The 13,383-nt window shown below is 39.8% G+C and overlaps 1 protein-coding gene across 3 annotated transcripts in view; it reads left to right on the forward strand.

Moving 5' to 3' along the window:
* The first annotated feature begins 7,107 nt into the window (after positions 1-7,107).
* Positions 7,108-13,383, forward strand: part of espn (espin) — a 38,288-nt gene continuing 32,012 nt past the window's right edge. The window contains exons 1-3 of one of the 3 annotated variants that reach the window (XM_086276422.1): positions 7,109-7,356; positions 7,461-7,952; positions 10,782-10,975. In XM_086276422.1, the coding sequence (XP_086132548.1) occupies positions 7,653-7,952; positions 10,782-10,975 (494 nt within the window). In that variant the 5' untranslated portion in view covers positions 7,109-7,356; positions 7,461-7,652. Of the gene's footprint in view, positions 7,953-10,781; positions 10,976-13,383 lie in introns of all 3 variants that reach the window. The other 2 variants (XM_086276423.1, XM_086276421.1) reach the window with 2 other exon arrangements.

Consider the following 13,383-nt stretch of genomic DNA (forward strand, 5'->3'; position numbering starts at 1 on the left):
TAAGATCATTATTAGATTATATTAGAGTATACTAAAGTCTCATTTCACTTTGTTAATCGGTCTGTGTGTCCCTCCACAAATAGTAAACAGCTTTGTTTGTGTAATAAAAGAAATGACGCTTTTTTAGCATCAGATGTGGGGACAGTGCGCGTAATGTGCGTATGCTAATGTTTTTACATAGCACCAGCGTTATTTTTATACATGTCGTCAAAGCACTGATGTCACATTTTATCATCTGGGGACGCAAACAAACACGTATTACAATGTGCCAAAAAGCTCCCCACGCTTAAACCAACGCCGTTTTCATAAGGCATCTGCGGATTGGGGAAAATCCAAACTTTTTTTTTTTTTTTTTTACCATGCACGACGACCATTTGACGTCACTGAATCTGTCCCCTGAGCGTCCCCCCAGGTCACGTGCTATAGGAGACAAAAGGTGGATATTCTTATATTTTTATTTGAACTTAAACTAACCTGTCTAATTAAAACACCACTATCAAATAATAAGAAATCAGCCCCATCAAACTGTTATATTGGCTCTTTATTTATTTCAGATGTTAACTGTGAATATCAAAATCTACAATTAAACATGACAATAAATCATTTGAGCTATTTTCTAGTCAAATATTATGCTATGAGCGTTATTTTATTGCTGTTGCCACTGTTATCAGTGCACAGAATGTATTATTTTTTTACACAATGGAATCATGGTTAAAACTGTGTTTGCACATAAGAATAAGTCCATAATGTTATGTTGCTTCACTCCTGACAAAAGACAAAAGGATGAAATATAAATAAACCAACTGAATGAAAGAGCAGCTATGATTGCATTGAGGCAGTAGTTAATGTCGATTTATTAACTGTAACGACTTATTTATTAATTTATTTTATTATTATTATTTAGCTGTGCCCTCTTTAAAATGAAATCTATTGCAGTGCCAAACAGCAAGCCTAGCGTCTTTCGTTTCAGAGGCGGGGAGATATTTTCGTGTAATTGCGCATTGCCCAAACCAAATGGATGGCTCAGACAGGATTTGAATATCCAAAGAAGCCTAACAAAGCCAAAAGCCAAGCTCCAAGCACACATCTGGTGACGCACATTTGTTTTGCTCTTCAAAGTTGACATAGGTAAACTTACAGCGTCTCATTGGCTTCTCCGCCAATAGCTGACGTTTCCAGCTCTGACACACTTTTCTTTCTCTCACTTCAATGCACCAGCACACAAAAACTCGATTGTGCGTCAGTGACATGTCATATGTATGTCCTATAGTATATAGAAGACCTAGCTGTAACTTAAAGACTGTGTCTTTCTTAATTCTTTAGTAAATAGTGAAGTATAGTGTGGATAAGAAACGCCAGCAGCTTCGAGGCAGGCATTGGACAGGCAGGACATGCGGCGTGGTGGCGGGGTTTTTGAATATTGGATTTCTGATTGAGGGAATCCATTGTGCAGCCGTATCAGGGGCACGAGAACAGCACGAGCCAAGAGAACAAAGGCACCAGATGGCTTCCTGCTTCGATACATTATTTTTGAAGTTACACAGACACAGGGGCCATTAAGAGCTGCCCAAAGGGAAATCTAGAAGTGGGCAGTTAATCACGAGAAAAAACGTAGAAAAAAAAACATTTTTACTACAGCAGTTCCCAAAATAGAGAAGTGGTCTTTACGAGGGGTTTCTTTATGTTCTTTAAAGTCTTTATTTGATTTGCCATTTATAATTTCCGCAGAAAATAATAAACCAGAAAAAATAGCTTAAAAAATAACAACAAAAGGCGAAAACGCTAGAAACGATTCTTCTGCGTTTCTTTATTTTCAGAATGAAAAAGCAAATTAGTACACAATTGAAATGCTGCCCTTATAGTCAAACTGATGAGACTTTAGCTCGTAGCGCAGAACATTAAAACCAAACTGGGTTCAACTTCAGAGAGCTTTAAAACATTTAATCTTGTTGCTGTTTTCTATTTTTATTTCATTTCATTTTATTTTATATTATTTTTCTGTACTATTATAAGTTCCTGCACAGTCCTTCAACCAGTGAGTGGGCGTGGTCTGCAGGGGTGCCCGCCCACAGACAGAAGCGTCTCTGTCACTGAGCCTCCAAATCTCGTGTTCTAAAAGGGCGCTCAATACAACCTTAGCCATCAGACTGACTACACGGGACTTGATCCACGAGCACAGGATCGGCGTGTCACACGTGGTATGTTTTTCACTTTTAATTTAAACGGCATCATACCCTTTCTGATTACAAAATATATAGATAAAAGTTAGATACAGTGTAGTAGTGTTGCTTTTTGTAGGAGAGTTTAGCTATTTATAATAACATTTGCCTGCTGTTCTTTTATTTTAATGGATGTATATATTTGAGATATTTGGTGTCACAATTTGAAGTAGACTATGTTGTTTGCGCTGTAGTGATATGACACCTATAACTAAAACTGCTATAACACGTGACCATGGGGTTTTACAGTATTGTACATTATCTTTAACAATGCTTACAAAGGGAACACTGGGAGTCCATCTTTTGAGTTAGTCCAATTATGTTTATCTGCAGCAGAATAATATAGCTGAGCTTAACTTTGAAAATAAGCTTGTCTTTTTATTCGACTCACTAGAGCATCAGAGTGCTGCCAAGGCCTTTTTGAATTTTTTTGCTGCAGGTGTTGCATCGTTAAAACGCCTGTCTTGTCAAATTAGTTGTCCTGTTTCTGTCCGGCACTAATGACCCTGAGTGTGAGAAACTCTGACCGCAGATATTCTCACTGCAGCTCACGGATGACTGGGTCGCTGTGGAGCAGACATCACGGCTGCAGGGTAAGTTCAAGGGGGCACAAGACGTCTACGTTTTGTCTCAAAGGCTGTGAGAACAACAGTAAAGGAAGTTTAAAGAAATAAACTTTAGCAATATGATGGTAGGACTTGTCAATAATGCCGTATGCTTAATATTTCTAAAAGTGCATTGTTTCAGGTATCATACTGTAATAATGCAAATTATTCAATAATTATTACTATAATAAAAAATGCAGATTATCTTTTAGGGTGTTACAAGCCTGGAGTTTATTAGTCTGAGAGGAAAAAGGTATAATTTTACACAAAATCTGCGCTCAACCGCAGATGTTAAAAAGTAAAAACTCATTTATATATGTTCAAACTGTAGGTGCACTCATATTTAGATTAAAAAATAGGAACATTATAGAAGAATTACATACTTTATGTCTTTAGAGCACAAATGTTCGTATTTTCTAAATATATGTTGTCATACCGACTTAAGCTGCAGAAAACTGAATTTTTTATTAGGCCTATACAAAAAACGTGCAGCTACAAATACAAAAGGGTTGTTGTTCATTTAAATATCTGGAGTATGCTCTATTCCGCATTACAATAGTAATTCAATCTATGCATTGTATCAATTTCAAGAATATGCCAGTCAAACCGAAAAGAAAGAAAGAAAGAAAGAAAGAAAGAAAGAAAGAAAGAAAGAAAGAAAGAAAGAAAGAAAGAAAGAAAGAAAGAAAGAAAGAAAGAAAGAAAGAAAGAAAGAAAGAAAGAAAGAAGGCATTTGGGGATGGGAGAATGGAAAAGAATAAAGTATTTTCCTCGCTTTGTGTGTTGGTCTTCTTTCAGCAAATAAAGTTTATTTTTGGTGTCTGGTGTCTTTTTTATGATCAGTAATCTTACCACAGTCCTTTCGTGGGTTTTTTTAATATTACATAATTACGTTGTTTGTTTGGGAATTTTAGATTTGACACGATGATGATAAAGACACACCTGTGTTTATGGTTGAGTATGCCCTGCTGCACACCGGAGGAACCTTCCCTGCACGCGCCCGAGTTTACCCAATCCAAAGCAATTCCTCTGTGGCACGCGCCGACCAGCAGGCTGGACAGGGAGCTATTACTCTGGCATATAGCCTAGAAACGGGTTTTCAAAACTGTGCCTCCTCACACGATAAACTGAGACTGGAAACTGAATGAATATATGGTGGCTTTAATAAAGATGATAACGCATTTATCGTCAGTAGGTTAAAATGGTCAAGCTAAAGTTACAATTTCCAGTATTTATTGAGGATTCTCCCTCTTTTTTAATAAAAAACAAAAAACAAAAAAACAAGTGTACTATTTGTGGCAGTCATTGACCACAGTAAACTCTCACGTCTAGGTTATTTTGGGATCTTATTGTGTCAGAAATACTGAATTTTACAGTTGTTGGGTTACAAGAGGTTGGTTTGAACTTGGTAGAGAATATCTCATTTAAATGTTCCCGCGCGGCAGCAGATGTGAACACACAATAGGTTAGATGGGGCCCACGCTCTAAATAATCGAGTCCAATTTGAATAACTGTCGCACTTCTGACGCGTGCAAGAAATATCCCAGCTTTCCCAGGCTCTGAAGGAGGGGGAAACCGTTGGCAGCTTCTTTCCAGTTCAATGGGGATTTGGCTCCTCACTGGTTGAGGTTGTTGGAATGTCTTTTAACAGTCTGGGAAAAGACTCCACAATTTCCTACACTTGATTAAACCCTGTGTTAGACCGATCATCAAAAGCTACAGCTGCAGCACAAAAGTACCCCGTCTTTCACGTCTAGAGTCCACATACCAAAGTGGGAAATAATAAGCCCAAAACAAGGAGATGGGATTAGTGTGGCAGTCAAATAATCTATACCGTATTTAATAAACGGACAATCCAATTTTAGTGAGTAGCTGGAAGTTGAATACTCTACTATAAAAAGGTCGACAGTTTTTGAAATTGTGGGTCTCGTGATAAATAAAAAATAAACTTTATTCAGATTCAGCTGAGGTTATATTCAGTTGAAGGTCATTTTTTCCTGCGAGTCAGGGCAGTGTGTCTGAAAATAAACAAACAGTGCTAGCGTATGGAAATGTGCGAAGATTTAATAGTGCCCATAAAACGACCACAATGTGCTTTGCTTCCGAGCTAACGGACTTGTTCCACATATATGTACTTTAGACTGAGCTAAAAAATCTTCTAGGTTAAATGACCTCTCCTCCCCCCTCGTTTATCTCCAGCCTTTTTGAGAGCTATTACTGTCCATTTCCTCTGGGGAATTGTAGTTAGCACGCTCGTGGGAATTCCCCCCTCCTCCCTCAAATTGGCGCGCGGTGTCCATGACAGTTGGACCTGTGAGACAGATGGGCGGAAGAGGCACGCGCCGAGCACGAGACTCGCTCATACCCCGCCCCCCGCCACCACCTCCTCCAAATACTCAGGAGTGAATCTACCCGCATACTGCAGAAATTGGCTGAGCGGAAAAACCAATCGAGTTAGTCTGGCAGAAAGTTAACCTGGTGTGAAGCTTCATTATTTTTCAAAATTTGCCCCACATCTAATCATTTAAATACCCTAGTCTTAGGCTGTAACTATAGAATAGTCTTGTTTAAATCCGGCAGTGTATACCAAGACTGTATGTTTACAAAGCAGTTAGGGGAGCATATTGCTGAGTTTTGCTTATTTTTTTAGATAAAAATGAAGACTTTCAAATTTGTCGTTTTTAAGACATGTTATCTGACTCTTCCGGTGTGCAAGCTTATTTAAATTTGTCATTTTTCAAATAACTTGAGGTATCATCACCTGTTCCAGGTGGAGATAAGCTGCAGAATACGAGGCTTTCCTGCCACCGTTTGGTGGTGAAATGTATTACAGTTCTTTGCAATATGTTCATGAAAATACAGACAGCCTATCTGCATCATTTGCATTGAAACTTGACCTTTGAAACTTTTGTTAAAACTGTCAGTAAGGCCACATAGAAGATAATGCTCACCAACATGTGCTTCTATACCTTCCGCAGGTATAGCTGCTAAACGTTTAAAGTAGGTAGCTTTTGCACTATATGGACAAGAGTACTGAACATCTATACATTACACCTACAGGAGCTGCTCAGCCCATGCCGGAGAAGGTTCGCAGCCCTGCAGTTATTGGGTTAGAGCTTTGGAGACTTTTACTCAATGTGCGCCTCAGTACTCGGCGACCCTGCTCCATAACTTTACTTGGTCTGAAACTTTGTCTTAGTTGCTGAAGTTCGGTCAAATTTTCAGCAAAACCACTTACAATTAGTTGATCGTGGAACATCATAGGGGGAAACATCAAGACATTTCAATGGCATCCTGTCACTAATCGTGCTCCAGAAAGCCCCATTGTTTCACAAATATTTGCAAAGTCAGAGTGCGGCAAGGTGCTTGATTAGACACTGAACACATGAATTCAAAGGCTCAGTGGGTTTTCTCCATAAAGTGCACATAGGTTGGACTTCAGTATCGCTGGAAGACCAATTTGCTGTCTTATATGTAATGCAAAAAAAATAAAAAAATAAAAATCATAAAACTGCTTTTGCAATCTTGCACTATGAATATTTACTTTCTCCAAATGTAAAAGATGAAACTTTTTTTTTTAAGAGTCCTGCATCTGTGCCTTATCTTGCTGTTGGATAGCTTGCAAGCAGCATTTTGTTGTGGTTGATTAAGGGAATGTTAATTTAAGCTATTTTATTTCATGTCTGGCACCCAAACAATGAAACACACACCACTGGCGTAAATGCACTAAAATGCATAAACGATCATTGGGCAGGACTACTTCTCATGATTTATCCGGTTTCAACATCAAGTTTTTATTCCTCAGAAATAACTTGTTCATCTTTTAATCTGGCATCATTTAAGATGTATAACTATTTCCAATTGACGTATTAACATGCGGTCTATAATAACAATCAATATAGTTATAGTTATTTTTTTTGTTTTGTTTTGGGGTTGTTTTTTTTGGGGGGGGGTTACACTCCCCTGAAATGCCACTAGATGGACCTCTGTAGTGTGCAAAAGTGCTCGGATCCTGTGATGCTGATTTCACTGCTACATGTAATGTTAATGCTGTTTGCAAACAGGATCTGGGGTGTGTTCAAAAAGTTCATTGCTGAATTAATGTTTCCTTGTGAGTCTATCTTGACTGGCAGCGACGAGCACCTTCACCCCAGCAGCATAATTAATGTATATCCAGAGTTGTAAGTAGCATGTACGTACTGCTCCTTTAATTTCTGAGCCGATTTCCAGAAAGCAGCAACCTGTAACAGGCTCAGTGATCCTCCCCCTGATGGATTATTTAACAGGCGCTGAGTCCCATGTCGCCATCTGCTATAGGAAGAAAAACACAGCGGAATATTCCCTGGGGCGCATGATACGCGATAGTTATTCAACAGCAAAAAAAGGTTAATAAACTAATTTGGGGGGGAAATATAGTTTAGACCGTCTGGTAACCCAGAACACAACTTGTGCAACAGGTGGATGCTATTGGAGACAGACAGCGGATAACCTACTGAGCTACAACGTCGGGCCAGACAAAGCCTAAGAAAGAGGTTAGTTTGTCAGTCGGGTATGAAGTTTTATTTCAGCATGTAAATATTGCACTACCTGGAAAACAAAAACTTATGAACGATAAAGGGATCTTTCATTTGAACAGCGCTTTGGGAAGACCCATGGAGCGATAACCAAGCGTCTCTCCCACCAACACCCCACCCCAAAATTAACCCGGCTACTGACATGATCCACTCATTTATAAATACAACTCTGACCCTATCCGCACTATCTGCACGGTGATCGGGTCAACGGAGGCAACCAAAGGAAGGAAGGAGTCGCGCAATCTGCAGCAGTCATGGTGGTGGAGGGTGACAAGACCCTGCTGGCCGCAAGGCAGGGGGACATGCAGACTTTAAAAGTGCAATTAGCGGCAAATGCGCTGACCAGCGACGTCAAGGATGCGCTGGGAGCTTCGCCCGTCCACCACGCAGCCCGGGCGGGGAAGTTAGCCTGCCTGCGGTTTTTGGTGGAGGAGGCAGGGCTGCCGGGCGATTGTGTGGCAAATAACGGGGCAAGCGCGGCGCACGACGCAGCAGCAACAGGCAACCTGGCATGCCTACAGTGGCTACTGACCCAAGGTGGATGTCGGCCAGAGGTGAGTTACTACAGTTGTAGCTGGATCGGTCTAAAAGTGTAGCAGACAGTAGCCTAACTCTGCTTCATCCGACTTGGCTGTCATTTCTCATCTGTGGAGCCTACTCCAACCCCCATTTGAATCAGCTCTCCTCCTTAAAGCACATTATATCTATTTTAGTGCCTTAAACCTACACGTTTTTCCTAACATACACATTAAAATCCTTCTCCTTAGGAATAAAGTCTTTAAGCTTTTATTTTAACATAACTTTCTGTGGGGTTTGCGGGTTGTTTTGTGTCACTGTCAGGTATTTTGCTCCCAAGTCCATTTGGTGTGCTCTAAATGTCCTGATGATGTTGTTAATTCTCTTGTAATCTTTAAGGTTTTGACTATAAAAGCAGAAGGTTTAAAAACCCACTGGTCTTTTTCAAAAAGGGACCTTCCTCTTTCACAAGGCCCTGAAAGTTGTTTTCATATTGTTTTGGTAAGACAGTGAAATGCAACAAATTCAAACACTGTTGTAGGTATGAAAGAAATTACATTAAATACCAGAAGTAAAGTAAGTACACAGAAAATTATACTTTTTAAAAACCTGGTTTTCAGTGTTATGTCATGTTTCTATGGTAATAAAGTATGCAAAACTGGATTTGCAAATCCAATATCTCCTGTACAATAAAAACAGTGACTCACAAAAGGCACAAAAAGAAACACATAATGACAGTGTAGTTTGATATTATAATGAGGGGTGGTGTTTGGTGCTGTAAGGATTGTGGTTGAAGTTTCACATGATGAAATAAATCTTATTAACCTTTTCGACCTTTTATTGTTCCTATTTGTGCACAATGCGTTTTTTCACCTGGGAAGGAGTCATAGTAAATGCTCCAACACAATAACATAATCCATACCATAAGTATTCAGTGGGTTTCTTGTTTTATTAGGTAATACATTAAATCTCTCAGCTTTAATTTGTGGAGGTTTACATCAATACTCAAAGGCCTGTTTGAGGAATTTTCTATCCCTCTTAACACATTTCTTGGGCAGCTGTGTGTCTTTTTAGTGCTCATGCACATAAGAACTGGTGGCAACTAGTGAGTTGACATTTAGACTCAGGAGTTGTCTGCTGATATTAAGAGTAAAGTGTTGACAGTGTCACTAAAGAAACCACTGGACCCACAAAACGATGAGACTCAAAAAGCACAACTCTATCAAAGAGGTATCAAAGATGCCTTGCAAAAATAAAAATTAGACCTCTATTATTAAAAAAAAAATGAAAACAGGAGCAGAAAACTTGTGAGGATGTGCAAAATCCACTCGAGAATGATCTTAGGGCATATTTTCGCTTTATTTGAATCTCAGATGATTCTTAAATCGATTTGCCTTTTACTATTTAAATCCCAAAATATGGACACCTTGTAAAGGTTATTCTATGTTGATATAAGTCTTTTCAAATTGAAGCTGAACTTTGCCTTATGTATAATTTCTCATGAAATACAGATATCAAGATACAGTTTTACAGTTTAGCGTGGCCCCAATTTACAACACTTAAATGTATAAACACATAAAAGTTATTCTTGTATATATTTATTTGTAGTATACTGCATATTCCAGCATATTCCAGAAAGATACACAGATGTGCATCATTTGTGCCCTTAAAAGGAAATTCAGATTTAGAGTTTACCTATGTAACCAATATGATAATGAGGAGGAGGAGGAGCTTTGCTTTGACTCACCCACATGGGTCTCATTTATCTTCACCTTCTTGAGCAGAGGTAAAAGTGAAACTGACAAAGTGACAAATTCATATTATGTTATTATGAGTACAACACAGTCCTACAACCCTGCAGTATTAAGTTATCCACGTGAAGAACAGTCATAAGCATTCCATCTTCAAGTGACAAAGAGTGCCCACAGATGAAGTGGTAACATGGCTGGTATGTAGTCAAAACTCTCAGTACACTTGAGTGCTTAATGCTTGCTTTCACCTTTGTTTTCTTTTTTTCTTGTTTGTGTTACGAAACTGTGATCATGAGTCTATTTGATGCTAACACCATTAGTCTGTAGCAGTGCACTACCTCAGACCTAAGCATCTGTGTTAGTAAGATGTTAACAGATGACATGTCTGTTCAAGGACCACACAAGTTTGGTCTTTTAGGTTTTCTGTGTTAGCTATTAGTCTGCCTCTTGTTAAAGCTAATTGTTTTATAGCACTGAGATAAATTCTGTGCTTTATATTCTTGCTACTGTGGTAAGTTATGAAGGTTTTTTTACTTATTTCAGAAAATAAAAATTGATTCCCCTTCCCGTAACAGTGAACAGGGTGATCGTGGCTCAAGAGCTGGCAGTTTGTCTTGTGATCGGAAGGTTGCCGGTTCGAGCCCCGGCTCTGACAGTCTTGGTCGTTGTGTCCTTGGGCAAGACACTTCACCAACCGCCTACTGGTGATGGCTAGAGGGGCCGATGGCGCCATATGGCAGCCTCGCTTCTGTCAGTCTGCCCCAGGGCAGCTATGGCAACAATTGTAGCTTGCCTCCACCAGTGTGTGAATGAATAGTGGCATTGTAAAGTGCTTTGAAGGTCTCGAAAAGTGCTATATAAATGCAATCCATTATTATTATTAACAGTACAATATACTTTGTAGCCAGTAAAAGTGGCTAGAAAAAAGTATGGGTATCAATTATTTTCTGGAGGTTATTGTTTTCTGGAAAAACAAGTAACCAGTTCAAATTAAATTAGTTATCAAATCATCATTTTATAATGCAAAGTCAGGCTGACAGTTGGTCACAGTTATTTTAAAAGGAGGGATTACAGGACTCCCTAGTTCAACATGTTCCTTATTTGTTTGCTTTACAGGCCAGGGACAGTTCTGGTGCCACTGTTCTTCATCTCGCATCCCGCTTCAGTCACCATGAGATCACCGATTGGCTGCTGAAGAATGGTGAGGTAGACCCTGGGACCCCCACCAATACAGGTGCCCTGCCTGTTCACTATGCTGCTGCCAAGGGAGACTTGCCCTCTCTCCGACTGTTATTGGGGCACAGCCCAAAGTAAGACCAACATGATATTGTCTCCACAATTTTGTCTTTATCCTGCTGTTGATTGATAGTCATATATTTTGGTAACTTGTAGGATTTCAGTTGATGTTTTGAGCAGGAACTACAGATGCTCTTTATTTAGAACATAATCTCTAAAAGCAAGTCGGGTGCCACCACCTACATTTTAAAATGCTCAACAAAAATTCTATAATATTGTATTTCAATTGGGGAGGGGCATATGAACTGCGATATGTATACAAATTGCAGTCCACTTTCTTAACTGCATATCCAATCAAATGTTTAAGAATATAAAACAGAAAATTAATGCATAGGGCTGTTGTTTCTGAAATATGTAACAGTAGATCAATTCCACAGATTCAGGTTTCAGACTCAGTAAGACCACTTAGAAAGTCTGACGCTGACAAATGAAGTACTGTGATTTACTAAGGTTAGCGCATCAACTCTTATTTCTTTTCCGAGGTTTAAAATGTTTAAGTCTGCTACAGAAATAGCCGAAAACACCAACTTTCACTCGTAGTCTGTAGAGTACAACTTGGCACTAGGGTGAAGTAAGTTGAACTTAAAGATTTAATTTGATACCTGATACTAAATGCTACCTATTACAATGTAAATGCTCATATATTGTTTTGAAAACAAAGGAAAAAAACTCTTGGTGGTTTAACTTTCCCAAAATACTGCACACTACTGCATCATTAATGCTGATTAAGTAATAATGCTGATATTGGTCTGTATAGCTGCATTTTAAGTATATATTGTATATTGTACATATTTAAAAAAAAATTGGTAAACTGTAAGAAAAAACGTGTTTTGATAATGAATTAATCATCAGGTTATTTACTTGATTAATCAATTAACAACACCAGTGCAAAAGTCCTAAATATTGGATTTCCTAATACCTGAAGTCTAAGAAAAACAGCAAATTTGTGAATATGTAACTAGCATTAACTTATATTAATATTTTAAATGTTGTTTTATTTAACAAGACAAGTCCTACTGAGGTAAGACATGGACAGCACCATTACAGGTTTTAAATGCAACACCAGCCTATAGAACAGTTAATTGACCAGTAATTGTAAGATATGTGTGCATATGTGCATGGGTGATTGCCTCCTAATGAATGTTACGCTAATCAATGCAGTGTCAGACCCATCTGTGCCAGAGATAATATTTGTTCATACTCATAACCACTGTATTAGTGCCATGATGAGGGAGTCATTGGTTGAGTTCTTTGCAGCAGCAAAACCAGATAAAATCTTTTATACATGTTGAGATATATATATATCTCAACCAAAGAACTCAACCAATGACTCCCTCACCTATATATATATATAGGTATTGCCCGTAGTGCTGCATTAACATTAACATCATGAGCGGGACACAGAAAGGAATTGGCAAGAATACCAGAGGCGCAAAACACCAGCTACTGGTGGACAGAACAGTCAGCCGAGACTGCAAGACCAGACTGACCAACCTGTGCACTGCCTGGATTGATTACAAGAAGGCCTATGACTCAATGCCCCACAGCTGGATACTGGAATGCCTAGAATTGTACAAGATCAATGGGACCCTAAGAGCCTTCATCAGGAACTCAATGGGGATGTGGCGTACAACACTAGAGGCCAACTCCAAGCCCATAGCACAAGTCACCATCAAGTGCGGGATCTACCAAGGAGATGCTCTGTCCCCACTGCTGTTCTGCATAGGCCTGAACCCCCTCAGTGAGATCATTAACAAGACTGGCTACGGATACTGACTACGGAACGGAGCAGTTGTCAGCCACCTCCTGTGCATGGATGACATCAGGCTGTATGCCAAGAGTGAACGAGACATCAATTCACTGATCCACACTACCAGGCTATACAGCAATGACATTGGAATGTCGTTCGGACTGGAGAAGTGTAGTCGGATGGTAACAAAGAGAGGGAAGGTAGTCAGAACTGAGGGGATTGAACTACCAGAAGGCAACATTGCAGACATAGAGGACAGTTACAAGTACCTGGGGATCCCGCAGGCGAATGGGAACCATGAAGAGGCCGCTAGAAAAGCTGCAACCACCAAGTACCTGCAGAGGGTCAGGCAAGTCCTGAGGAGTCAGCTGAATGGTAAGAACAAGATCCGGGCCATCAACACGTACGCCCTGCCCGTGATCAGGTACCCTGCTGGGGTAATAGGCTGGCCAAAGGAGGAGATAGAAGCCACTGACATAAAGACAAGAAAGCTCCTTACCATGCATGGAGGGTTTCACCCCAAGTCCAGCACCCTGAGGCTGTACGCTAAGCGGAAGGAAGGGGGCCGGGGACTGGTGAGTGTCAGCACCACAGTCCAGGATGAGACAACGAACATCCAAGAATACATTGGGAAGATGGCCCCAACTGACCGAGTGCTCAGTGAATACCTCA

The sequence above is a fragment of the Aulonocara sp. 'chitande type north' Nkhata Bay genome, linkage group LG20 (assembly GCF_057382095.1).
Source record: "Aulonocara sp. 'chitande type north' Nkhata Bay isolate Kocher_YH1m ecotype deep benthic linkage group LG20, A_spYH_male_GT1.1, whole genome shotgun sequence".
Classification (NCBI taxonomy): domain Eukaryota; kingdom Metazoa; phylum Chordata; class Actinopteri; order Cichliformes; family Cichlidae; genus Aulonocara; species Aulonocara sp. 'chitande type north' Nkhata Bay.